This window comes from Bombus huntii, chromosome 13 (genome assembly GCF_024542735.1).
Source record: "Bombus huntii isolate Logan2020A chromosome 13, iyBomHunt1.1, whole genome shotgun sequence".
Taxonomy (NCBI): domain Eukaryota; kingdom Metazoa; phylum Arthropoda; class Insecta; order Hymenoptera; family Apidae; genus Bombus; species Bombus huntii.
Window position 1 is genome coordinate 4,773,325 of NC_066250.1, and position 24,967 is coordinate 4,798,291.

General features: G+C 35.7%; 4 protein-coding genes across 4 annotated transcripts; all 4 read left to right on the top strand.

Moving 5' to 3' along the window:
• Positions 1–444: 444 nt before the first annotated feature.
• On the top strand, positions 445–2,448 carry LOC126872611 (odorant receptor Or1-like). Its single transcript, XM_050632717.1, has 5 exons — positions 445–530; positions 610–951; positions 1,396–1,597; positions 1,679–1,834; positions 2,389–2,448. Exons 1-5 carry the CDS (start codon positions 445–447, stop codon positions 2,446–2,448), a joined length of 846 nt encoding a protein of 281 aa, XP_050488674.1.
• A 1,791-nt stretch (positions 2,449–4,239) lies between these two features.
• On the top strand, positions 4,240–6,078 carry LOC126872263 (odorant receptor 46a-like). The gene is made up of 4 exons (XM_050631986.1): positions 4,240–4,697; positions 4,777–5,118; positions 5,462–5,663; positions 5,734–6,078. Exons 1-4 carry the CDS (start codon positions 4,336–4,338, stop codon positions 6,001–6,003), a joined length of 1,176 nt encoding a protein of 391 aa, XP_050487943.1. The 5' UTR covers positions 4,240–4,335; the 3' UTR covers positions 6,004–6,078.
• An 11-nt stretch (positions 6,079–6,089) lies between these two features.
• LOC126872282 (odorant receptor 94b-like) lies at positions 6,090–11,929 on the top strand. Its single transcript, XM_050632010.1, has 5 exons — positions 6,090–9,312; positions 9,586–9,924; positions 10,022–10,223; positions 10,647–10,802; positions 10,874–11,929. The coding sequence occupies exons 1-5, from the start codon at positions 8,951–8,953 to the stop codon at positions 10,928–10,930; spliced, it is 1,116 nt and encodes a 371-aa protein (XP_050487967.1). The 5' UTR covers positions 6,090–8,950; the 3' UTR covers positions 10,931–11,929.
• On the top strand, positions 11,930–18,091 carry LOC126872283 (odorant receptor Or1-like). The gene is made up of 4 exons (XM_050632012.1): positions 11,930–12,797; positions 12,880–13,084; positions 13,582–13,737; positions 17,601–18,091. Exons 1-4 carry the CDS (start codon positions 11,956–11,958, stop codon positions 17,655–17,657), a joined length of 1,260 nt encoding a protein of 419 aa, XP_050487969.1. The 5' UTR covers positions 11,930–11,955; the 3' UTR covers positions 17,658–18,091.
• Positions 18,092–24,967: the final 6,876 nt, after the last annotated feature.

Consider the following 24,967-nt stretch of genomic DNA (forward strand, 5'->3'; position numbering starts at 1 on the left):
GAAGAATAATTCTTCTTCTGAACAATTAAAATATACCGTAAAAAAATCCTGCTAGTGATTATTGCGAAAAGTGATACTATAGAACCTAACCGTGCGAAAGGTACTTGATCGTTCGATCTTTCCTAACACGAAGTGTAAGTAAGACAAATTACACAGCAAATATTGAAAATGCACGTACTACGATGGACATTGAAGCTTTTCATCGCCAGCGGATATTTTTTACCGCCCACGTTGAAGTCTCCGACAAAACGCTTTCTCTATAATTTATATACGGTCTTCGTGACGTTGTACTTGTGGAGCTACTGCCTCACGCTAATCCTGGACATTTGCTTCAACGCGAGAACGCGGGACGACTTGCGTGACAATTTTAGCATATCTGTCACGATACTTATCACGGGTTGCAAATTTGTCAGCTTAGTCTTAGGGCGAAAAACTATCATAAATATGTTGGATCTTCTCAAGAACAAGCCGTTTGTGCCAGAGAACAATGGGGAAGGAGAAATTCACGCGAGATACGACAATCTAATAGAGTAAGTTCTTTCTGTTCGTTGTAATATATATAATTGTAAGGAAATTATTATAATATTATTTTTTTCCTTTTTTTTTTAGAAAAGTCGCGGTGGGTTATACGATCCAAGTCACATTTTGTGTGTTTTCTTTATTAGGAACGACGTTGATGGGTGATTTTCAGTCGAAAAAATTAATGTTCCGCGCCTGGTTTCCTTTCGACATCACCTCCTCGTGGTTTGCGTTTTCTATGACGTTCCTCTATCAGTTCGTGGGTTTAGTGATCATATCCAATGGTGTCTGTATTTTCGACACGTTATTCGCCGGCCTATTGCTTCACATATGTTGTCAACTGGAGATGCTGGTTTATCGTTTGCACAATATCGAAGGAAATGAAATTCAATCGATAAAACACTGTGTTTGGCATCATAATAAAATATTCAGGTTTGTTTCCTGTGGGCTTCTATTTAAACAAATTAACGATGTGACGAATGTAGTTAAAGATTACGGGAGAAACCGAATTAAGTTGTATCTTTATTGATTTTCTATTTTACGACTAAAAAGAAATATTTTAACTTAGAATAGTTAAGCAGAAGAGCTGTTAGGTGCAAGGACGTAATTGGTTATGTTCCGAGAAAACCAATGGTATCAACCATATTTTGATACTATAACAAAATTGTAGAAATGAAGGAGGGGGTTGAAAAATATATATATATCGTGTCTCAAAAACGAATAAAAAGAAATTTTGATACCGCGGGATTAATCGACAATACTGGATTTTAACACGGCTTAGCTGTCACAAAGTGGGGAACGTGATTTGCTACTTTTCTTGCCTAAAATCTTCAGTTAAAGAAAACTGTGAAATAACACTTATCTCAATTATTTCAGGTTCGCCGATATAGTAAACCAATTTTTTAACAAATTAATGTTCGTGCAATTTGTGGAAAGCGCAATCTCGATATGCTTTACCCTTTACCTACTAACAGACATAGAAGACACTGCGCAATTAATAGGATGGTCTTCGTTCATGTTTGCCGCCATATTTCAAACCTTTTACTTTTGTTGGTTCGGAGATGTAGCGAAAGTAAAGGTAGATAAATACACACGCAGATATAATACGAGCTGTCGTTTCTTTGCAAATCAATGATTTGTGGACTTTTTATCTCTGCAGAGCCTGGATATTTCTAATATGGTATATAACAGCGATTGGCCAAATTTGAGCAACGACGCCAGGAAGATGCTTGTGGTAATCATGGCACGTTCATTGACGCCTGTTGAGATTACAAGCGCCTATATTTTACCCATGAACTTGGAATCTTTCAAAGGTGTCAGTATCTATATAGAAATACATTATTTGCACAAACGTAAATTAAAAACAATACTCGGTACACTGAGTAATTCGCCATCGATTTGGGAAAAGTCAGTTCCCCCAATTTTGTATAATTTTTGTACAATTGACTCAAATATGACTGTCAATCTTCCAAACTATTCTATCCTTTGTAATAGGTGGTCATTGTTTGAAAATTTGCAATTAACAATGAAAATTCAGTCCACATATTGAATTTTGAACTTCAAATAATGAGAAACGATACCAATTCGAAAAATATTACAAAAGACTCTGGTACGCGTAGATTAATATAGCTTATTGGAATAAGACAATAGTGTAAAGCCCGCGATTAGAATTCTTCCAATTTTTGTCCTCAAAATAATAGATACACAGAATAATACTGTAAATATTCTACAAAATAATTTTACGTTAATTGCCGAATGCGAGATAACATACATTGATGTTAACGACAAATGTTACATTCTTTTTCCAAACACATACTTATTTTGCGGCTTACGAAAGTTTTGTTTTATAAAGTTTTCCGTTTGTCGTAGTTGATGAAAGTTGCTTACTCGGCGTACAACATGTTGCTGCAGAGTCAGTCATCAGAGTAGAACACATGCGGAGAATAAGTTGTATTAGTTCCTTCGTCACACAATGGAAGAATTAGGATAGAGACAATAGAAAACGAGTTATTGAAACAGCGCAGTAAATTATGTACCATGCAAACACAATAAATTTCAAACATTCCAGTGAGATCCAGATAGCGCTTCCAACGGAAGGACAATGATTATGCAAGGTTTTCTTTGATATAATATTTCTTCCTGGACTATATTTTCACGACACACGATTATTTTCACCATGAGTTGCTACTTATTAGTTTGTTACAGAAACCTGGCAATCTACTGCGAAATACTGAACGAACCGGCAGCGTTTATGCGATCGTAGGACTTTATAATAATCTGATAACTATGAAGGAGTTGCCAGTGTTCGACTGGATACCACACGATTTATTCTCCCATAATATCCACACGATTTTCTGCTGTATCAAACAGTCGGTATGTTATGTTCAAACAAATGATGAGGAAATGATTTTATTGTATTTTGCGATTCTTGTAACACTATTCAATAATATTTGAAATAGGTGGTTATTTTTAGATCTTATAAAGAAATAGAAAATGCTACTACTGAAAAAATATAATAAAATGAACTGCACTGTATTTGACGTACCTGATCGCGATTCTATTTCCATTAAAAAGAAATATTTTCATAGAAATAGTTTCGCAATTACCGTTGTAATCATCTCTCTATCGAATATTCTGCTTCTTCGGTTGCTAAACACTTCCTGTTCTGCATTTGATTGGCTTCAACAAAGCAAATCAAAGAACCATCTTTCTCCAAACTCACATGAAACATGTTTTACTTTTACGATACACACATCAATACTTCAATACATCAATAAATCATTTCTCGTTCTTCTATCTTTTCTAATCGCCATAAAAATGGGCAATTGACTCTTTCATATAACTGAATGTTGACATTAGTTCTACAACCTTCTTACATCTTAATCTTTTTAATGAGTAAAAGTGTTACATATGTATATAACACTTTACACGTATTTCACTACTTATTAAACATGTAATAATGAGTTAAATTTTTCATTATCAATCGCTCAAAAATTATTCATATCCAAATTGCAAGGTAAATTGGACAGCTTAAAACAAATAACCCTACCTCAGTCTATTCTCCCTTTCGTGCACTGAAACTCCCGGTTCCCTATCCTATAAGCAACTATAATTAAAAGTTGTCTTCCTTGTTCGATTCTTGAAAACTAACTAAACGCGTATAAGCTCGCTATAAAAAGTACGCTGACGGGCAGTAATATAATGGCACGTTAGAAACAGTGGAAACGTCTTCATTAAAGATGTAATCACCTAAGGATGTACCTACACTACTCGGGACGATGCCGAGTTTAAGGTAATGAATCAATTAGAATGTAACTTGTCGGTTAAATGACACACGCTATGACGTTGAGTGCCACCACAGCATGTATATTTCAATCCAATGAAGTAAACGGAAGCTGAAAATGAAAAATAGGGGGAAACGACTACTCTATAATGATGGTTTTTAAAAATGTAATTTCCTGCATCGTCGCAGCGCGGTAACATCGATAATGACGATAATTACATGGGGGTGAATTCCAAGAGGGAACTATCCCATTTAAGGCAGCGTAAACATTTCGTTTACCTACGGTTCTTAGTAGCATCTAATGCTTCGAACGATACACTTACTTCAAAGATCATCTTTATTTTCATATTCTCATCTTCGATGATACATTTGATTGGAAATACCTTTTTATTTTGATCAATTAAAATATACTGTAAAAAAATTCTGCTAGTGAAGACTGATAGTATAAGACCTAATTGTTCGAAGGCACTTGATCGTTCGATCTTTCCTAACGCGGAGTTTAAGTAAGACAAATCATACCGCAAATATTGAAAATGCACGTACTACGATGGACATTCAAACTTTTCATCGCCAGCGGATATTTTCTACCGCCCACGTTGAAGTCTCCGACGAAACGCTTTCTGTATAATTTATATACGGTTTTCATGACGATGTACTTGTGGAGCTACTCCCTCACGCTAATCATGGACATTTTCTACAACGTGGAAACGCAGGACGATTTGAGTGAGAATTTTAGCGTGACTGTCACGGTACTTATCACGAGTTGCAAATTTGTCAGCTTAGTCTTAGGGCGAAAAACTATCATAAATATATTGGGTCTACTGAAGAAGAAGCCCTTTGTGCCGGAGAACAATGAGGAAGTAGAAATTTACGCGAAATACGACAATCTAATTGAGTAAGTTCTTTCTGTTCGCTATAATATGTATAGTTGTAAGGAAATTATTTAAAATATTATTTTTTCCTCTTTTTTTTAGGAAAATCGCAATGTTTTATACTATTCAAAACGCATTCTGCGTGCTTTCTTTAATAGTAGCGACATTGATGACTGATTTCAAATTAAAAAAATTAGCGTTTCGCGCCTGGTTACCTTTCGATTTCACTTCCTCGTGGTTTACTTTTTCTATGACATTCATTTACCAGTTCGTCGGTTCAATGGTCATCTCCGCCGGTATCAGTATTTTCGACACGTTGTTCGCCGGCCTGTTGCTTCAAATCTGTTGTCAATTCGAGATACTGGTGAATCGCCTGCACAATATCGGAGGAGATGAAATTCTATCGTTAAAACACTGCGTTCGGCACCATAATGCAATATACAGGTTTGTTTCCTTCGTGCTTTTATTTAAACAAAGTAACGAACTAGCGATGATAATCGAAGATCACAGGAAAACGAAAATAAATTGTATTTTTATTAGTTTCTTATTTTACGACAAAAATTTTTATGCTAAAACGGGCAATATTTTCGAAATTACGAAGAGAATTGAAAAATTTCTAGCAAATAGCATCAAAACCTCATAAAACGATACTTTTGCTAATGCAGGATTATTTGAATGTTGACAGTGCTCTTCTGTCAAGAAACGGAGAATATGATTTCTCACTTTCTTTCTCTGTGATCTCCGATTAAAGAAAATAATTAAATAATATTTGTTTCAATAATTGCAGATTCGCCGAAATGGTAAATAATTTGTTTAGCAAAATGATGTGCGTGCAATTTATGGTAAGCGCAGCCGCCATATGCTTCAACGTTTATCGAGTAACAGAATCAAACGCTGGTTCGCAATTAATAGGCTCGGTACTGTTTATTTTTTCCGCCTTACTTCAAACGTTTTACTTTTGTTGGTTCGGAGATGTAGCGAAATTAAAGGTAGGTACATATGTGGCTGTAATATGAGTTTCTCGTAAACCAAAAACCTGTCGACTTTTTATTTCTGCAGAGCCTCGATATTCCTAATATGATATATCATAGCGATTGGACAAATTTGAGCAACGACGCCAAGAAAATGCTTGTGGTAATCATGGCACGTTCATTGACGCCTGTTGAGATTACAAGCGCCTATATTTTACCAATGAACTTGGAATCTTTCAAGGGTGTCAGTATCTATGTAAAAATACATTATAGCAGTGAGTGGAAAATTAGATTAATGCGAATACTCAATAAACTGAGTAATTCGCAGTGTGAAACAGATATGAGCCTAAAATACTAGGCGTAGCTATTGTATTATATTTATTTATATCATTTTCGTTGAATCCGAAAGATCCTACCTTTTGAAATAGATGGCCATTGCTTGGAAATTTGTTAACAGCAATACAAATTTTATCCACGTGTTGAATTTATACCTGAAATAAATGGAAAATGATACAAGCTTGAAAAATATTACAAAGAATTCTGACGTGTTTAGATTAATATGGCTCGTTGGAATAAATTAATCATATAAACTGACGTTCTTAAAAAAATATAGTTCAGAAAATTGTCGCTTTCCATGTTTCGTATTTTCCAATTTTTATTCTTTGAAATAGTAGATACGTAGGGAGAAGTACTGCAACGATTCGTGACAGTAATCTTAAGTTAAACGCCGAATGCAAGATAATACAAACTGCAAGCGTTTTCGAATGAATGTGACGTACTTTTTTTCAAAAACAAACTTATCTCGACACTTATTAAAATTATGTTTTATCAAATGCTCCGTTTGTCGCAGTTGATAAAAACCACTTACTCGACGTATAACATGCTGCTACAGAGTAAGTCATCGCAGTAGAACACATGCGGAGAATAAGTTGTCTTAGTTCCTTCGCCACGTAATGGAAGAATTACAATAGAGGAAAATGAAAACGAATCATTGAAACAACGATATAAATTACATAGTATGCAAGAATAATACATTTCTAACACTTAAGTAAGAACCAGGTTTCGACAGTGAATCTTCGCGAACTTCCGCACTATTTTACTAAGAATTTTCAACGATTTCGAAGTAGATTCGATTCGACGAACAACAACTGGAAATATTACAGACTCTGTATTTGAATTTCTCAATCGAGTTATTCCGCTGGGCGTATGATTTGAGTCAACAAAGCAATACAGAAAAATAAGAATCATGTTCGTCTAAACCGAGAATAATACGAAATGTCGAACACTCGCATGCGATCTATTACAAATGCTTTCTTTTATCACACACATTAATAAAGCTTATTGTTAGATGGAAATAACTGAATTATGGCGTTATTAAAACTACATGCATTTTTTTCCTTGCCCTCCTGTTCGTAATAAAAATAAAAATGAAGCTACGCTTGGAACGACTGACCACCGTCCACGGTATGAAGAAAACTAGTAAATTTATAAATCGGAAAAAGAGAACGAAATCACTGCGACGTTTTCAGAGGTACTGTAGCATATTTTTCATCGTTGTGTTATTAACAAATCTGATGATATATAACACATTATTCTCCCGAAACCACAGGATATATTTACAATCAACGATAACAGGTTCTATCAACGGGATACAGGAGCTTGTCAATATTCTGGGATAGTCAATGATATTGGAAACGCTTAGAATTTTACCGTATAGACCGTTCCTTCGTTATTTATAAAATTTGAGTTTTCACATATTAACAAGAACTATTTTATTTTAATTTAATAATCTAAATAGCTTATTTTTTCTTTTCTAACGAAATAATTGGTATGTACGATCTCTACGTTTCATCCAAATTCTCGTTTAAAATAAATAAATTCGAGATGATGTAAAATCAAACTGGACACGCAACAAATTTTACGTCACTTTTAGCCGATAAATTCCCATGAAAATAATTGTGCGCGTGCTATAATGGTCACGTATTCTTCTTTCAATCGCCGGTTGCTTACCATCGAAATCGTGAACATCAACGATCACAAAATCTTTGTACAACTTACACGCGTTGTTCGTGTGGCTTTTAATATTGGTATTTTAATATTAATATAAAATATTGTTTCTCGTGTGTACTCAGATTGTAGATATAATTATAAACGTGGAAAATCAGGACCAACTCAATGACGAAGTTAAATTTGGAGTTTCATTAACGAAATAAAACGAGACTCAGATAAGTATAGAAATTTTTGATAAAACGTTTCGTGTAATATCTTTTCATTGCAGAGCCTTGACATACCTGCCATGATATTTGATAATTGGACGAAAAACAAGAAGATTCTCTTAGTGATCATGACACGTACAACGCATTCCATCGAATCTACCAGTGGCTACCTGGTAACATTGAATCTCGGCTTTTCCGTGACGGTTGATATTAGATTTATAAAACAAGGAACATAGCAAATAATACGTAAGGTAATTGCATATGCAAATTAAAATAATATAGTTTGTAAATTCTACAGAAGACATCCAACTTTACGGTAAAATATTCTAAAATAAATGTAAAAGTGCATGCTTTCTTATTACAGCTAACGAAAACTTCGTACTCATTGTTTAATATGTTGCAAGGAACTGAATGATGACACGAAGTGGAATAACTGTGGATCTTGATGTTATTTCTTTCGATTCTTCGAAAGGACTAAGTTCTACAAATGTACCGATACAAGTGGACTATATAGCAATAAACATTACACACTGCTAAAGATACCCAGAAATACTTGCCTGATCGTAGAGGTAAATATGTTAGATGTTTTTCCTTTCTCATCTGTTGAAAAAGCACACGTGTACGATACCCCACTTTTCACTAAAAATGCTTTTAATTTATGGATAATATTCTCTGTTCCTTCCGTATTAAAAAACTCTATCGATGATGAATATTTGCATTATACCAGCTTCTAACGGAAGACAATATGAAGGGGTGCATAAAAAAGTACGTACGGATATGAAGGGTTGATTCATTATTCTTTTAACGATCAAACATATTATTACAATAATGATACGCATGAGCGAAGGGTAAGTTATAGAATAACAGTTAGAAAATAAGTCATACCGAGAAAGTAAGAGGGATATTGATATTTTACTACCGTCAGTGACTCTCGAACTTCGAACGAAAGTTGCTCGAGGGTGTTGTACAAGTGTTTCTCTTTCTACATTTTCGATAATTATTTCATGCTCGCCATTGGCGTCACTCTGGTAAAGTAAGAATCAATTAAATAGAAAAAGTGCCTGATAATAGAAAATTTTCAATTGGAAGATGCATATACTACGATGGACATTTTTGTTGTTCACATTGTGCGGCTGTTACCCGCCTCTTTCGTGGAAGACACCTCTGCAAAAATTTCTGTATGAAATTTATACAGTATTCTCATTCCTGGTTCTCAATAGTTTCTTGCTTTTTCAAATATTAGATATGATATGCAACGTAGAAAACACAGATGATTTCAGCGATAATTTCTCCGTGACAGTGGTGGTGTTTGTCACGTGCATCAAGCTTTTCACTATACTGGTATATCGAGCAAATTTCCTACGTTTGTGCAATACGCTTCAAAGGGAGCCATTTTTACCAATGAACGAAGAAGAGTTCGAAATTCTGTTGAAATTCGAGAAAATTACCGAGTAAGTAATTTGCTGTTTCATTTCTATAATATATGTCTACATACATGTATATACGATAAATAAATTTTTCGTATTGACGGTAAATTGTTTTAGTAATATAATAATTATATATTTAACTACAAACATGGAACGTACATTTTACGATGACATATAATAAAGTAATAGAAGAGAAGTAAAATATAAAGTGCCAACGTTAAGCAAGATCGTAGTCTAAATTAATTGACAAGTTCTCATCGACGAAAAGTATTATTCTCATTTATATTTCTCTTCCAGTTGGAACACACTTGGTTACATGACCCTGCTCGTGATTTCTGATTTCTTTATACTCGTAGTGTCGCTTCTAGCAAATTTCAAGAACCGAAAACTAGCGTTTCGAACATGGATACCATACGAATACTCGTCGTTATCTACATATCTGCTTACTTTCCTTTATCAGTCGTTATTCACGACGATATGCACCTTTGGATGCGTCGCTAGCGACTCTCTGTACAGTGGCCTGTTGATACATATTAACTGCCAATTCGAAATACTAGAGCATCGTCTGAAGAACATCGAATCGAACCAGAATTATTCAGTGAAGCTGTGTGTTCATCATCACGATCATATCTACAAGTCAGTTTGCCGATTTATTTCTCTTTTGATAGCTTCACAGAGGAATTAATATATATAACTTCTTCACTGTAACATTTTCTTATTTATGAGCTTACAGATTTGGCGAAATGGTGAACGAGGAATTTAAAATGATCATGCTTTTTCAATTCTGTACAAGCCTGTCTACGATCTGTTTCAATTTCTATCGAATAACACAAATCGAAATGGATTCGAGATTCGTAGGAACGCTTCTCTACATGGCCTGCTCGTTGATGCAGATATTTTACTACTGTTGGTTCAGCAATGAAGTCAAACTCAAGGTTCGCTATTACCACGAAAAATAGAATAAAACCTTAAGGTCGGGTTTCCTGTATGCATTAGACGTAAACGTTTGGATATGACTTTCTTTTAAGTGAATAGCGTTCACATAGAGACTTCGCATTTCCTGTCAGTCAAAAATGCTCGTATTATAATTAGACTACGGATATTTATGCAATTATGGGAAATTTAAAGGTCCATCAATGCATAGAAAGCGCTTAACGTGGAAAGAAATAGGCAAATATATAAAAATATTGTAATATTACAATTTTTCGTAGGTGAAACAACTGCGTTGAAGCTCTACTTCTCCAATTGTATGCACAAGAATATGAATTTACATAAATATCCGCAGTCCATTGACAGGAAATCCCACCTTCTGGAAATTTTACAACTAATTGAGTAAAATGATATAATTTTCCGTGCAGAGTTTGGAACTTTCTGATATGATATTCAGAACTGACTGGACATCGTTAAATAACAACGTTAAGAAAGCTTTTTTGATGTTAATGAAGCGTGCTATGAGGCCGATCGAATTTACCAGCATTTACGTCATCTCCGTCAATCTTGAGTCCTTCATGACAGTCAGTATCGTCTAAACCTTTCTTCTTTTACATTTTTCGATAGAAAATTGCTAGAAACATTTATGTTGTAGCTTCTGAAGACTTCTTACTCAGCGTTCAATGTTTTCCAACAGAGCCGGGAATCATGAAAATGCGGGAATTCTCTTAATTTAGAACCGTCTGCCTTCGATACTTCCGAATAGAATAATAATTGTCCACTTAGAAAAAGGAAGAGAAAAAAGCAAATCGAACACAACACGCGAAACGTGCAACAGAGTATCTAGAGTGCATTCCAATAAATTATTTGAAACATGAATACCATGCGTTTGATTAACGTGCCTGTATCACTTTCTCTTTTGACTCTCATTTTTCGTCAATGAAACTATTCACAATGAGTAAACCGCAACCTTCTGTTCCTTGCGACCGATGAAAGCAGACTGATGGTGCTTCGTGTTCTAAAGTTTATTTTTTATTAATTTTCGTTGAGGGGAGACAGATAATAGCCGATGAATCATTATCTATTTCCAGGACAATTTCGACCCTTTCTTCGTTTCTCGACTCCGTACTTTGCCCTCGATCGACTAGTTGGAACATTGTGCCTTCCCGGAAACGACAGGAGATGCCTATAATAAATAAATACTTTTTAGCCAATTATATAGACTGTCATCAGTTATAGAACTATAGAGAAACTTTACTCTTAATCGCGATTCTATCTAAGTGAAAGCCCCAACTGGGAAATATCTCATTGATTTTTCTGTAATCGCATAACCATAGGGGATGTATGTAATGTAATAATAATAAAGATGTCTTGGTCGACAAAAAAAGATCGGTGGAAAAGAAGACAGGTAATAGAGTCGCGCATTTGATGGAAGCTCTTTCATTCTGTAACAGTCAAGCAGCTTTGATAAAAATTTGTAACTGACATAATCAAGCTTGTTAAGTATAATTAAAAGTAGGATATTCGCACAATTAGATTTTTGTACGCTTCGATCAAATTCTTCCAGGCAAAAATATAGGAAAATAAAATCATAACGATATTCTTTTCCTTTTTTGACGAAATATTCATCTTTTAAAAAGAAATTTTTAAACAAGATTTTTTGTATATATCATCGACTAGTTTTTAGTCGATGATTTTCTAAGAAAATATAGGCAGAGGTAACTAAGAAACAAAACGATGCACAGACTTCCTCTGTCGTTTGCTTTGCTCACTTACTGCGGTTACTGGAGACCAGCTAAATGGCCACACACTTCGCTCAAGTATCGTCTGTACAACGTTTACTCGGTGTTCATGATTTTGCTACTATACTTCTTCACGTTCTGCTCTTGCGTGGATTCGTTTACTAGCAAAAACCTGGAGGCTATGACCGACAAATTTTCTCTCTGCGTCTCTGTGGTAGGAGTCTGCCTTAAAGTAGCCAATCTCTTTGTCCGGCGAGGAAAAATTATAAATGTGATGAATATGTTGTTGAACGAGAATTGTATTGCGAGAGACGATCAGGAAGAACGCATCCAACGAAAGAACGATGATTATGCCAGGTTTTCTTTTTTACAATATTCCTTCGTGGACTACACTTACGCGGCTCACGATCATCTTGCCATGAATTACTGCTTACAAGTTTGTTACAGAAAACTGGCGATATACTGCGAGATCCTGAACGAATCGGCAGTGTTCTTTGCGACCGTGGGACAATACAAAAAACTCATAAGTATGAGAGAGTTACCAGTGTCCGACTGGATGCCGTACGATTTATCCTCGCAAAAAGTGTACACGATATCCCTAGTGTATCAAACAGTTGGTTTGTTGATCTGTGCAAATACCAGCGTGGCCAACGAAACACTGATCGCAGGATTGATGATACAAGTCGGCACGCAATTTGAGATATTTTGTCATCGAGCTAGAAATCTATCATTCTCATTGACGTCAGCGAGAAGGAACACTATGTCTAACGAAGAATTCAAGATAAGATGCAATAAGATTATTGGGAACTTAATTAGACATCACTACGAAATTTACGAGTACAAATAGATGTGCATTTTTCGTGATCATAGATTTTGAAATTCTTAGTACCGAATTTTCTAATTTTTTATTTGATTACAGATTTGCTAAAACAGTAAACAGTGTGTTTCAGTACATGATTTTCTTACAATTTTGCATAAGTTCGATAGTACTATGTCTGAGTGTTTATCAGTTTTCCAAGGTAGATCCGTTCAGTATGAACTTCTTATGGAGCGGCTTCTATTTGTGCTGTATGCTTATGCAGGTGTATTTATACTGTTGGTTTGGGAACGAGGTGACGTTGAAGGTTGGCACTGCTTTTCGTTTCTATTTGATCGCTACATGTATCTTCGAGTGCAATAGCACGGAGTAGCAGAAACGACGATTTTATTTGAGATTTTTACTCTGTGCCTAATGATAATATTATGGTACGGTGATTAATTAATGTCGCGAGAAGGACAAGAACAGAGTGATTTTTTCTCATTTTTTGCGCTCTCGTGTAGAATGAATTTAATATTACAAATAAAATTTTTGATCTTACAAGTTATCGGTATTATAATAAAAAACTAAGCACGATTCGTAGTAAAACAAATAACGTTGTATATGTAAATTTTACGAATTAAAAGTCAACTGATTATTCCATGTGGTATACAATTGTAAAATTGTAAAAAAGTATTTTGTGATCTGTAACTTGTAACTTACTAACTTATTAGTACTAGTAGCTAATATATCATTATTCAAAATGGATTTGATCTCAAATTATGATACATGTTTTCATTTACGTACGATCGACGTAATTTTTAGAGCAACAAAGTTCGCGATGCTATTTATGATATGGATTGGACCATGCTACCTACTGACGTAATGAAAAGTTTATTACTGATCCTGATTAGAACTGATAGACCTGTTAAAATGACAAGCGGTCACGTTGTTGTTTTATCTTCGCAATCTTTCGTGTCAGTTAGTACAATTTCAATGCTTTTAACCAGTAAATTATAAATCATTATTGCGATTCTAACAACTTTGTACTTTATTATAGATCATGAAGATGACTTACTCTTCGTACAATCTTCTGTCAAACTCTACGAGTAAATAAGAATTTTCGTTGTTACTGTGATTCAATTTTTACTGACTGTTTAATTATTGTAAATTGTCTACAATTATTGTAAAAGTGTGTGTCCTTTTTACCGTGTGTGCACGGTCATACAACACTCTCACTAATGTACTCATGACGATCATGGCTGAGAAATAAAAATGCAGAATTTAATCAACAAATTAACGTACCTCTTATATCGCGAATTGTGGAATATACAAATAAAATGTTTGAAATTTTATCTTCAAGCTTTGTAAACTACACAATTTAAAAACGCATCTGTACACCTGACGGTCCTACTGCAACTTTTTGAAAGCTTTCTGCTACTCTAGTGATGCTTGGTTCCCTTATTCGAGGTAGACGTTATAAATACCGAATTCACGTTGCAACGAACTAAATGGTGGCATGAAATAGAAGTGCAGTGGATTTTGAGACTATTTGTATCGATGCTTCCGGTGGACAACGTTCTGCAAATGTACCGATGCATGTAGAGAACGTAACAATAAACTTTGCACCATGAAATGCCAACTCATAAATACTTGCCTGATCGTAGAAGAAAATATGTTGCACGTTTATCCCTTGTGATATGTTGAAGAAGCAGACGTGGACGATATTTCATTTTCAACTAAAAATTCTTCCGTCCAATTTGTGGATAATATTCTTCGCTCGTTCTATTTTACGAAACATTATCGAAGGTGAATATTTACGCTATATTAGCTCGCAACAAAGGATAATATGAAGAGGGATATGAAAAAAATATGTAAGAGTACGAAGGGTTGATTCATTATTCTTTAAACGGTAGATACGCATCCAATGGCATCGTGTCACACACTACTATTATAGTAATGATACGTACAGCGAAGGGTAATTGCAGTAGAAAATAAGTCTGTTGAAAGAAGTAAGAGGGAATTGATTTTACAGTCGTCAGTTACATTTCTAACTTCGAACAAGAGTCGAAGTAACTGCTCGAGAGTGGCGTATAACTCACTTCTTTCTACATTTTCGATAATTTCTCTGCATACTTACTTTCACTGTTACTATAACAAAATAAGGATCGGTTAAACAAAGGAAGTGCGTGGTAATAAAAAGTTTGGACATCAAGCATGCATATACTACGATGGACATTCTTATTGTTCACATTGTGCGGCTGTTTACCACCGCCTTCGTGGAAAACACCCCGCAAAAAATTTTTGTACAAGATTTATACGGTATTCTCGCTCCTGGTCTTGAATACTTTCTTTCTTTGTTTAATAATGGATATGATATACAATGTAGAAAACATAGACGACTTCAGTGATAATTTTCACGTGACGATGGGATCGTTCCTCACAACCATCAAGGTCTCCGTTATGTTGATGTATCGCGAAAGCTTCGTACGTTTGCGCGACACTCTACAGAAAGAGCCACTTTTGCCAATGAACCAACAAGAATTCGAAATTTTGTTGAGATTCGACAAAGTTACCGAGTAAGTTTGTTGAAATGAAAACTTCCTATCATGTATATAGATATGATTAGATGACCTTGTAGCAACACATGAGCTAGAAGACAATTCCAATCATGTTGTTGTTTTGTCTCGGAGTATCAATATCGATTGGATACACACAATATAATAATAAATAAACTCCGGGCAAAACAATGTCGCCGCTACGTGCAACCATTGAACAAAAACGATATTGAATTTTCCGACTCTCTCCCGACCAGTATAAATAAACAGACGCGATTGTAAGAATTGCAGGATTTGCGAGTATCTACGAGTATCTATCGAGTATCTATCAGCGATCTAATCAGCGAGTATTTTAGCGATTATACACTGTCTTAGCGAATTTGTTAGTACGAGCGTCTTAACGAAATTATCTGTATTTATTTATTTATTTATTATTTTAAATACACTTGACGATTTCAACAACGAGTTACTTCGTTATTCCAACAACCATTATTTACAATCCTCTACAACCTAAACGAATACACAAATGCATCTGCAATAAGTCGTCTAATAATATTGCCTAATACAACAAATAATTTTCGATGTTAAGGTTAAATTGTGTTAGTAGTATGATAACTATATATTTACCTACAAAAATATAGATTGTTGCATTAAATATGAACTTACTTTCAATTGATCGACAATGCTTCTTCGACTGAAAGCATTTTTCTATTTTCTTTTTTCTTCTAGCTGGAACACACTTGGTTATATGACGATACTCATGACTAGTAATTTTTATCTATTTATGGAATCGCTTCTGACGTATAAGAAAAGACAACTAACGTATCGAACATGGGTACCATACGACTATTCGTCTGCATCTGCATTTCTGCTTACTTTGCTTTATCAGTCGTTATTCACGACGATATGCTCCTTTGGATGCATCGCTACTGATTCTCTGTACAGTGGCCTACTAATTCATATTACCTGCCAATTCGAAATACTAGAGCATCGTCTAAAGAACATCGAATCGAACCAGAATTACTCAGTGAAGCTGTGTGTTCGTCATCACAATCAGATATACAAGTCAGTTTGCCGATTTATTTCTCTTTTGATAACTTCGCAGAGAAATAAAATATACAGGTTGGTAACTGGTGGTACAAGCGGAAAGGGGGTGATTCTACGCGAAAAAAGAAGTCGAAAATATAGAATAAAAAAATTTTTTTTTTATTTTTCCATCGAGACAACGATCTACAGTGAGATCCGTTATAACGAGACGTGATAAAGTGCACGCGTACCGAGCGAAAATTCAAAGTCGATTTTCTCGAAAACATAGCCTCAAACGAAAAATTTTTATTCTATATTTTCGACTTCTTTTTTCGCGTAGAATCGCCCCCTTTCCGCTTGTACCACCAGTTACCAACTACCCTGTATAACTTCTTCACTGTAACATTTTCTTATTTACGAGCTTACAGATTTAGCGAAATGGTGAACGAGGAATTTAGAACAATCATGTTTTTCCAATTCTATACAAGTCTGTGTATGATCTGTTTCAACCTTTATCAAATAACACAAATGGAAATGGATTCGAACATCATAGGAAGGATCCTCTTTATGAACTTCTCGTTGATGCAGATATTTTACTACTGTTGGTTCGGGAATGAAGTCAAGCTTAAGGTTCAACATTACGACGAAGAATGTAATAAAACCTTAAGGTTGGATTTCCTGTACGCATCACACGTATACGTTTGTATACGTATACGTATAGAGACTTCACATTTCCTGCCAGTCTAAAATGCTCGTATCATAATTAGACTAAGGATATTTATGCAATTATGAGAAATTTAAAGGTCCATCAATGCATAGAAAGCGCTTAACGTGGAAAGAAATAGGCAAATATATAAAAATATTGTAATATTACAATTTTTCGTAGGTGAAACAACTGTGCTGAAGCTCTACTTCTCCAATTGTATGCACAAGAATATGAATTTACATAAATATCCGCAGTCCATTGACAGGAAATCCCACCTTCTGGAAATTTTACAACTAATTGAGTAAAATGATATAATTTTCCGTGCAGAGTTTGGAACTTTCTGATGTGATATTCAGAAGCGACTGGACATCGTTAAATAACAACGTTAAGAGAGCTTTTTTGATGTTAATGAGGCGCGCTATGAGACCGATCGAATTTACCAGTATTTACGTTATCTCCGTCAACCTTGAGTCCTTCATGACAGTCAGTATCGCCTAAACCTTTTTTCCTTTATATTTGTAGGTAAAAAATTATGGGAAACATTTATGTTGTAGCTACTGAAGACTTCTTACTCCGTGTTTAGTGTGTTCCAACAGAGCCAGGAATCGTGAAAACAAAGGATAATTTCTTAACATAGAACCGTCTTTCTTCGATTCTTCCGAATAGGGTAATAACTGTTCACTTAGAGAAAGGAAAAGAAAAAAACAAATCTTTCAAAACACTGGAAACTTGCACTAGAGTATCCGAAGTGCATTCCAATAAATTATATGAAACTTGAATAACACATATGTACATGCTTAAATCACTTGCCCTTAGCGACACATTTCACTTGTGTTCCTCTTCTTCCGTCAATGAAACTATTCAAAACAAAGTATATCGGTAAACCGCGACCTTCTTTCTCTTGCGACCGACGAAAGCAGACTGATGGTGCTGCGTGTTCTACAGTTTACTTCTTATTAATTTTCCCCTCGTGGAGGGGAGACAGATAATAGCCGATGAATCATTATCCATTTCCACGGCAAATTCGACCATTTCTTCGTTTATCGACGCCGTATTTTACCCTCAATCGATTAAATGGAACTCTGTGACTTTGGGGAAGTGAAAAAAGATACCAATAGTTTTTTTTAGCCTATTTTTTGGCCAATCATATCGTCTGCGATCAGCTATGAAACTTTAGAGAAATTTTGCTCTTGAAAGCTTCTACTGGGAAATAGTTATGTTTTTCATATTCGAACAACTAAAGGGGATGTGTGAAATGTAATAATAATAGGAATGTATCGAAAGGCAGAAAAAGATCGATGAGGAGAAAAACTAATTAGATGTTTTACGTTTCGTATATTACAATCTTCAAAGCAAAAAGATAGGAAAATGGAATCATGACTGGATATCGTACGACTTATCCTCCCAAAAACTGTACACCATATCCCTAGCATATCAAACAACTCGTTTATTCATTCACTGACCTCAAGATTGATGATACGAGTTGGCGTGCAATTTGAGATACTTTGTCATCGAACTAAAAATCTATAATTCTCATTGACGGCAGTGAAAAGGAACACCATGTCTAACTAAGAATTCAAGATAAGATGCAATAAAATTATTGAGAATATAATTGGACATCACCACGAAATTTACGAGTACAAATAAATGTGAATTTTTCGTGGTCAAAAATTTTGAAATTCTTAGTATCGAATTTTCTAATTTATTATTTGATTGGAGATTTGCCGAAACAGTGAACCGACTGTTCCATTACATGATTTTCTTATAATTCTGTATAAGTTCGATAATACTATGTTTGAGTATCTACAAGCTTTCTACGATAGATCCATTCTCTATGAACTCCGTCTGGAAAAGCTTCTATTTGTGCTGTATGCTTATGCAGGTGTATTTATACTGTTGGTTTGGGAAAGAGATGACGTTAAAAGTTGCCACTGCTTTTCGTTTCGTGCAATAGCACGGAATAGTAGAAACGACGATTTTATTTGAGATTTTTACTCTGTGTCTAATGATAATATTATGGTACGGTGATTAATTAATGTCGCGAGAAGGACAAGAACAGAGTGATTTTTTCTTATTTTTTGCGCTCTCGTGTAGAATGAATTTAATGTTACAAATAAAATTTTTGATCTTACAAGTTATCGGTATTATAATAAAAAACTAAGCACGATTCGTAGTAAAACAAATAACGTTGTATATGTAAATTTTACTAATTAAAAGACAACTGATTATTCCATGTGGTATAAAATTGTAGAATTATAAAAAAGTACTTTGTGACCTGTGACTTGTAACTTACTAACTTATTAATATTAGTAGCTAATATATCATTATGCAAGATGAATTTGATCTCAAATTGTGATACATGTTTTCATTTGCTCACAATTGCAAAAGTAATTTTTAGAGCAACAAAGTTCGCGATGCTATTTATGATATGGATTGGGCCATACCACCTGCTGACATAATGAAGAATTTATTTTTATAGTAATAACTGACAGATCTGTTAAAATAACAAGTGATCACGTTGTAATTTCATCTTTGTAGTATCGTGGAAAAGCTCTTGGAGAAATTCCAATGATCTACAGATGGAAAACAATAAAAGTGCTGACGGGCCAAGAAGTGGGAAATTTCAATGGACAATATGCATGTGGCTTTTTAGGACATTCTATAATTAAAAAAGGTTTACGTGACCATCTTGGGTCAACAGCTGTAAAACACGTGTCTGTTATAGCAACACTGAAAACTCTGGTATAAGGACAACTTGATGGAGATAGTTATGAGTGAACAACAAGTAAATATTCGGCGGGCTTATAGCTACGCTCGAAAGGGCATTAGTTGGTAGTAATGTGTTCGCGAGTTCGAAACCATCCTGGGCACATTTGTGCAGAGGTGGAAACCCAAGTCCTTCTTAGAATTTAATGTATAACGGGCAAGAGGGCGGGAGAATTCTCTCCCTTGCCTACCATGTTGTAGTTACTTTCTATGAGTGCTTGGGAGAAAGTACCCCCAGGTTGCGTCACTCGCGTTCCTAGGCCCGCCCGTGGGTTTTTAGCCGGTAAAAATCCGGCACCCTGGTCCCGCCTCGCGCGATGAGATAAGGTGTCTATGAAGATTTTCCCACGCTAAAAAAAAAAAAAAAATTTTTTTTTCCTCTCCCCGGAGAACGCGGATGCCTATGAAAGTTCCCTCCACGTAAAAAAAAATTTTTTTTTTATATCGAACTGTAGTTTTTTTATTTATTTATTTAAATTTTACAATTTGTCCAGTAGGACATTTGGTAAAATATTATAGCTTAGTGGTATAATAATATAACATGTGGGTGGCTATCCCCAGCGGAGTACCATCTTCGTGTTTCTTAGGTTATATCCTTTGTGATAAAAAAAAAAGTAGTCTATAATTTTGCAGTTGGAGTTTGCAGTGAATTGCGACTAGTTGCAGTTGCGACTAGTTGCGGGTTAAATCGTTACTCATAAGTTGTTGTAAATTGTTAGTTGTAGGTTGTAAGTTGAGTAGTTAAATTTTGTTGTCTTTAGTTGTATCACATTACTGCATTACATTCAGATTAAATAGTTATAATTTTTTGCTTCAATCACAATAAATAAATCTATATAATAAATAAAAATCACTATAATTCTGATCTCTATATCTTTATAATTTTTTACGTCACATAGTAAAACTTCAATACTTTCGACTATTAAATTATAAAATATTATTGCAGATTCTAACAATTTTGTATTGTATTATAGACCATAAAAATGACATTTATTATGAAACATTTATTTAGATCAATCAGAACGTTAAACGAGCCTGTACACTTGACAATCCTGTTGCAAACTTTTGAAAGCTTTTTGATTCTGTGCCGGAATAGAGGTAGATATTTTAAGCACCGAATTCATAGCGACATTTTTAACAAAGCAGAACGATGTTACAAAATTTTATTTATTGTTCGTATGGAAACAAAGTGAAGGTAAAAGATCGTTCTTCGAACTTGGGAGAACGATTTAATATATTATTGATCTACATATATAGCAGACGTGATCTTTCATGTCGACTAGACAAGGTTGCATAAGTGCAACCGAAAAATATTTTTAATCGTAATGAATGTGGCTCTATGGTCCATACATTTAGAGGACACAAACACTATCACGATGAATATCTACGATTAGTAATCTTACGCATATTTACGCCTTTTTTCAAGGCTTGTTACTCGAGCTACCAAGCTAGAAGTTTATTATTTCTGACCGTCTGATTGTAGCTAGTTAAAAGCTCCTATTCGGTGTATAAAGTATAACACGCTGCAAAACACTCGAAAATAGTAACGAACAACGAAACAGGCCATGGTCGTGTCACGACCGGCATACTTCAAATCCGACGGACTGACGATAGAGATAAAGATGTGGCGGCACTCGGCGACAATGTATATCGCTGAAGTGCCTAATGAACCATCAACATCCCAACGGTCCTTCCACCGAAGGTTCTAGAAGAAAGAGCACGTGGCAACGATCGCGGACGCCTAGCAAATGCATGGACGGTGGGGATGTTGAGGGATGACAAAAGAAAGTAATCGGATCCGATCGAAAGTAAAATCATAAGAGTCAGTCTTAGAAAGTCACGCCTAGAGTTCGGAAGTAAATTGTAAAGTGTATTGATGTTAGAAAAAAAATAAAGTTTTCTTTTTTTATTTTTTACCTCAAATTCCTTTTTTTATTTTGTTATTTTACGTGACATTTTGGCGATCCTGCCAGGATAGTGAAAAGTGTTTGTTCGGAAACCAAAAGACATTCATCATCTACGGAAGATCGAATTATTTGGGACTACGGTCATCCGCAACAACAAAGTAACTATCACGAACCAAGTGAAGTAACAATAAAAGGTAAACTGAATTCCTGTGTACGTTACCGTGAAAGAAAATTTAGCTTCAGTAGCCAAGACTCGTCTTCGTCTGAAAATTATAAATCAGCGCAATAATGTCTAAGGCAAACGAATCTCAAACTTCAACCTCAACTGACCCAATGTTGCGAGCAATATGGGACAGTATTCAAAAACAGAACGAGAACATTGCCCTTTTACGAGAGGAAATGTTACATTTGTCTATGCAAAATGACGAAGAGAACAGACACAGGGCAGCAGAAATCGAGAATCTCGGGAAAACCGTCGCAGCGCTACGGACTGGGTTCGGATCCCCTGCGACCGATGAATTTGCTTCCATTATCACCGAAGACAATGAAAGTGCGTCGACAGCAATCAATCGTACTGTGAATATGGCAAAAGCACGCAAACTGTCAGGGTTAGCAGCTTCAGACACCCCACCTGTCCACCTCGACAGCGAACAACCCGAAGTGGAAGAAAGAGGCTATTTTTCGCCCGCTCCTCCCACTCTACGAGCTAAGGATGCAATACGCTACATCCCAACGCTCAACGGAGATGATGATGTAGGAGTTGAAGACTTCATCAAAGAAGTGAGAAGTATGAAGGATCGCTGTATGGAGCAAGATCTATTGCTAAAAGCAATAAAAGTGGAAAAAATCGTGGGGAAAGCAGCCCAAAGTATTCGCAACATTCCTATTGAGTGTTACAGTGATCTGTACGACGCACTGAGAAATAACTTAGCAGCACAAGTGACTTCGGATGAGTACCAAGAACAATTACGAGAGTTGAGACAGGGACGCGAGGAATCAGTGCAAAGTTTTAATATTCGGTTTAGAAGAATACTCAACCGTTTGCTGTACGCAGTAACCAATGAGTACCCACAACCACTAACACGTAAAATTATGACTGAAGAAATCACGAAGAAGACTGTTCGTGTGTACCTAAAGGGACTCAGACGCGACATAGGGCGAATACTATTAAGCAGTGAACCCTTGAATCTTCCGGAAGCTGAAAAAAAGGCAGCCGATGTAGAACGCTACTTGCGAGAAGAACGACAACCTAATTGGTCATGTAATCGCTTACCTTCGGTTAGTAATCGCCCCGACAACCAGCATATGCAGGTAAGACGATCTAATGTACCATCAAGATCGCCTAACACGCCAGTAGCTCAGAAACCTGCTACATTTAACCAAGTAGAAAATAGATCACCTGCTGAACGCGCACAGATGAAGTGCTTCAAGTGCGGAAAGCTGGGACACATTGCCAACAAGTGTCAAAATTTTCTACCACCGAGCCAGCGCGATCGACCACCCGCAAGAATTCAGGCAGTCCAGGAATGGGACGAAATACAAGAAACAACATCGAACCAGGAGATGGACGAACCGTACGAGACATACGAGTCAACATCGCCACGGGAAGATTACTCGCAATACCTTTGTCAACCCGAACCGAAGAGCGAGTATTTCTGGTCGACACAGGAGCAGGGATAAACCTGGTGAAACGTAACAAAACTGTCAACGCGATACAAATAGGGCCTAAACAAAAATTTTCTATGGGACGAGACAAATACGAAACTAACGAATACGTAACGAAACGAATTTTTGGACAAAATCACATTTTTCACATAGTACCGAACAATTTCCCTATTATCGAAGACGGAATCATTGGGCTACCATGTTTAGAGAAGTATAACTATTCAATATCCAATGACAAAATCCGATTAAACGACAAAACCATTTTATTTCAGAAACCAATACATTTGACTCCTGGAGAAAACAGAGTTCAAACAATCTATTTGGAAGGCAAACCAACTAAAGTATGTTTTATCAACACTGGTGAGCAAAACGTTGAAATTTCTAGCAATATTCAAAATTCTCATGACTTTTCCAACGTATCAAAACTAAAAAGTCTAGTGAGAACAGATCACATTGAAAAACCAATCCGTGAAACCATCGAAAAGATTATCCTTCATTATATTGACATCTTTAATTTAGAAACCGATCTTTTACCCTGTACTAATTTAACTCAGCACACAATTTCGTTAACCAAAGACAAAATTATTAACACACGATCGTATAGACCACCGGAATGTCACCGTGACGAGATTTCGCGACAAATAGGAGACATGTTGAAGAAAAATATTATAGAAGAATCCGAATCCCCTTATAACTCTCCGGTATGGGTAGTTCCGAAAAAATTAGACGCCTCAGGAAAACAGAAATGGAGGATAGTTATCGATTTCAGGAAACTAAATGAACTCACAGAACAAGACGCTTACCCTTTACCTGATATAGACGACATTTTAACACAACTAGGAAACGCAAAATTCTTTTCGGCGCTTGATTTATCCTCAGGATTCCATCAAATTCCAATGAACGAGAAATCTAAAAAATATACCGCTTTTTCGACACCGCAAGGGCATTTTCATTTCAATCGAATGCCATTCGGACTTAAAAACGCACCCGCTACCTTTCAAAGATTAATGGACAGAGCCTTAGCTGGACTTGTAGGAAAATACTGCTTTGTTTATTTGGATGACATAGTGATATTCGGAAAAACGATTCAAGAACATAACGAAAACCTCGCGATAGTATTTCAGAGACTCAGAGAATTAGGACTTAAATTGCAACCGGACAAATGTGAATTCGTAAAACCGGAATTAGAATACTTAGGCCATGTAGTTTCATCCGAAGGAGTCAAACCAAACCCCAAGAAATTAGACGCTGTAAAAAACTTTCGATTACCCCGCAATGCCACGGACGTGAAATCATTCTTAGGTTTAGCAGGTTATTATCGCAAATTTATTCGAAACTTTTCCAAAATCGCGAAAAGCCTTACAGACTTAACAAAAAAGGACACACCATTCCATTGGACTGACAAACACCAGATTAGCTTTGATACTTTAAAAGACAAACTCTGTAATTTCCCAATATTAGCTTATCCAGACTTTAACAAAACCTTTACCTTAACTACCGACGCAAGTAACGAAGGACTAGGAGCAATACTGTCGCAAGACGGTCATCCTTGTTGTTACATTTCAAGAACACTGAATCCACCC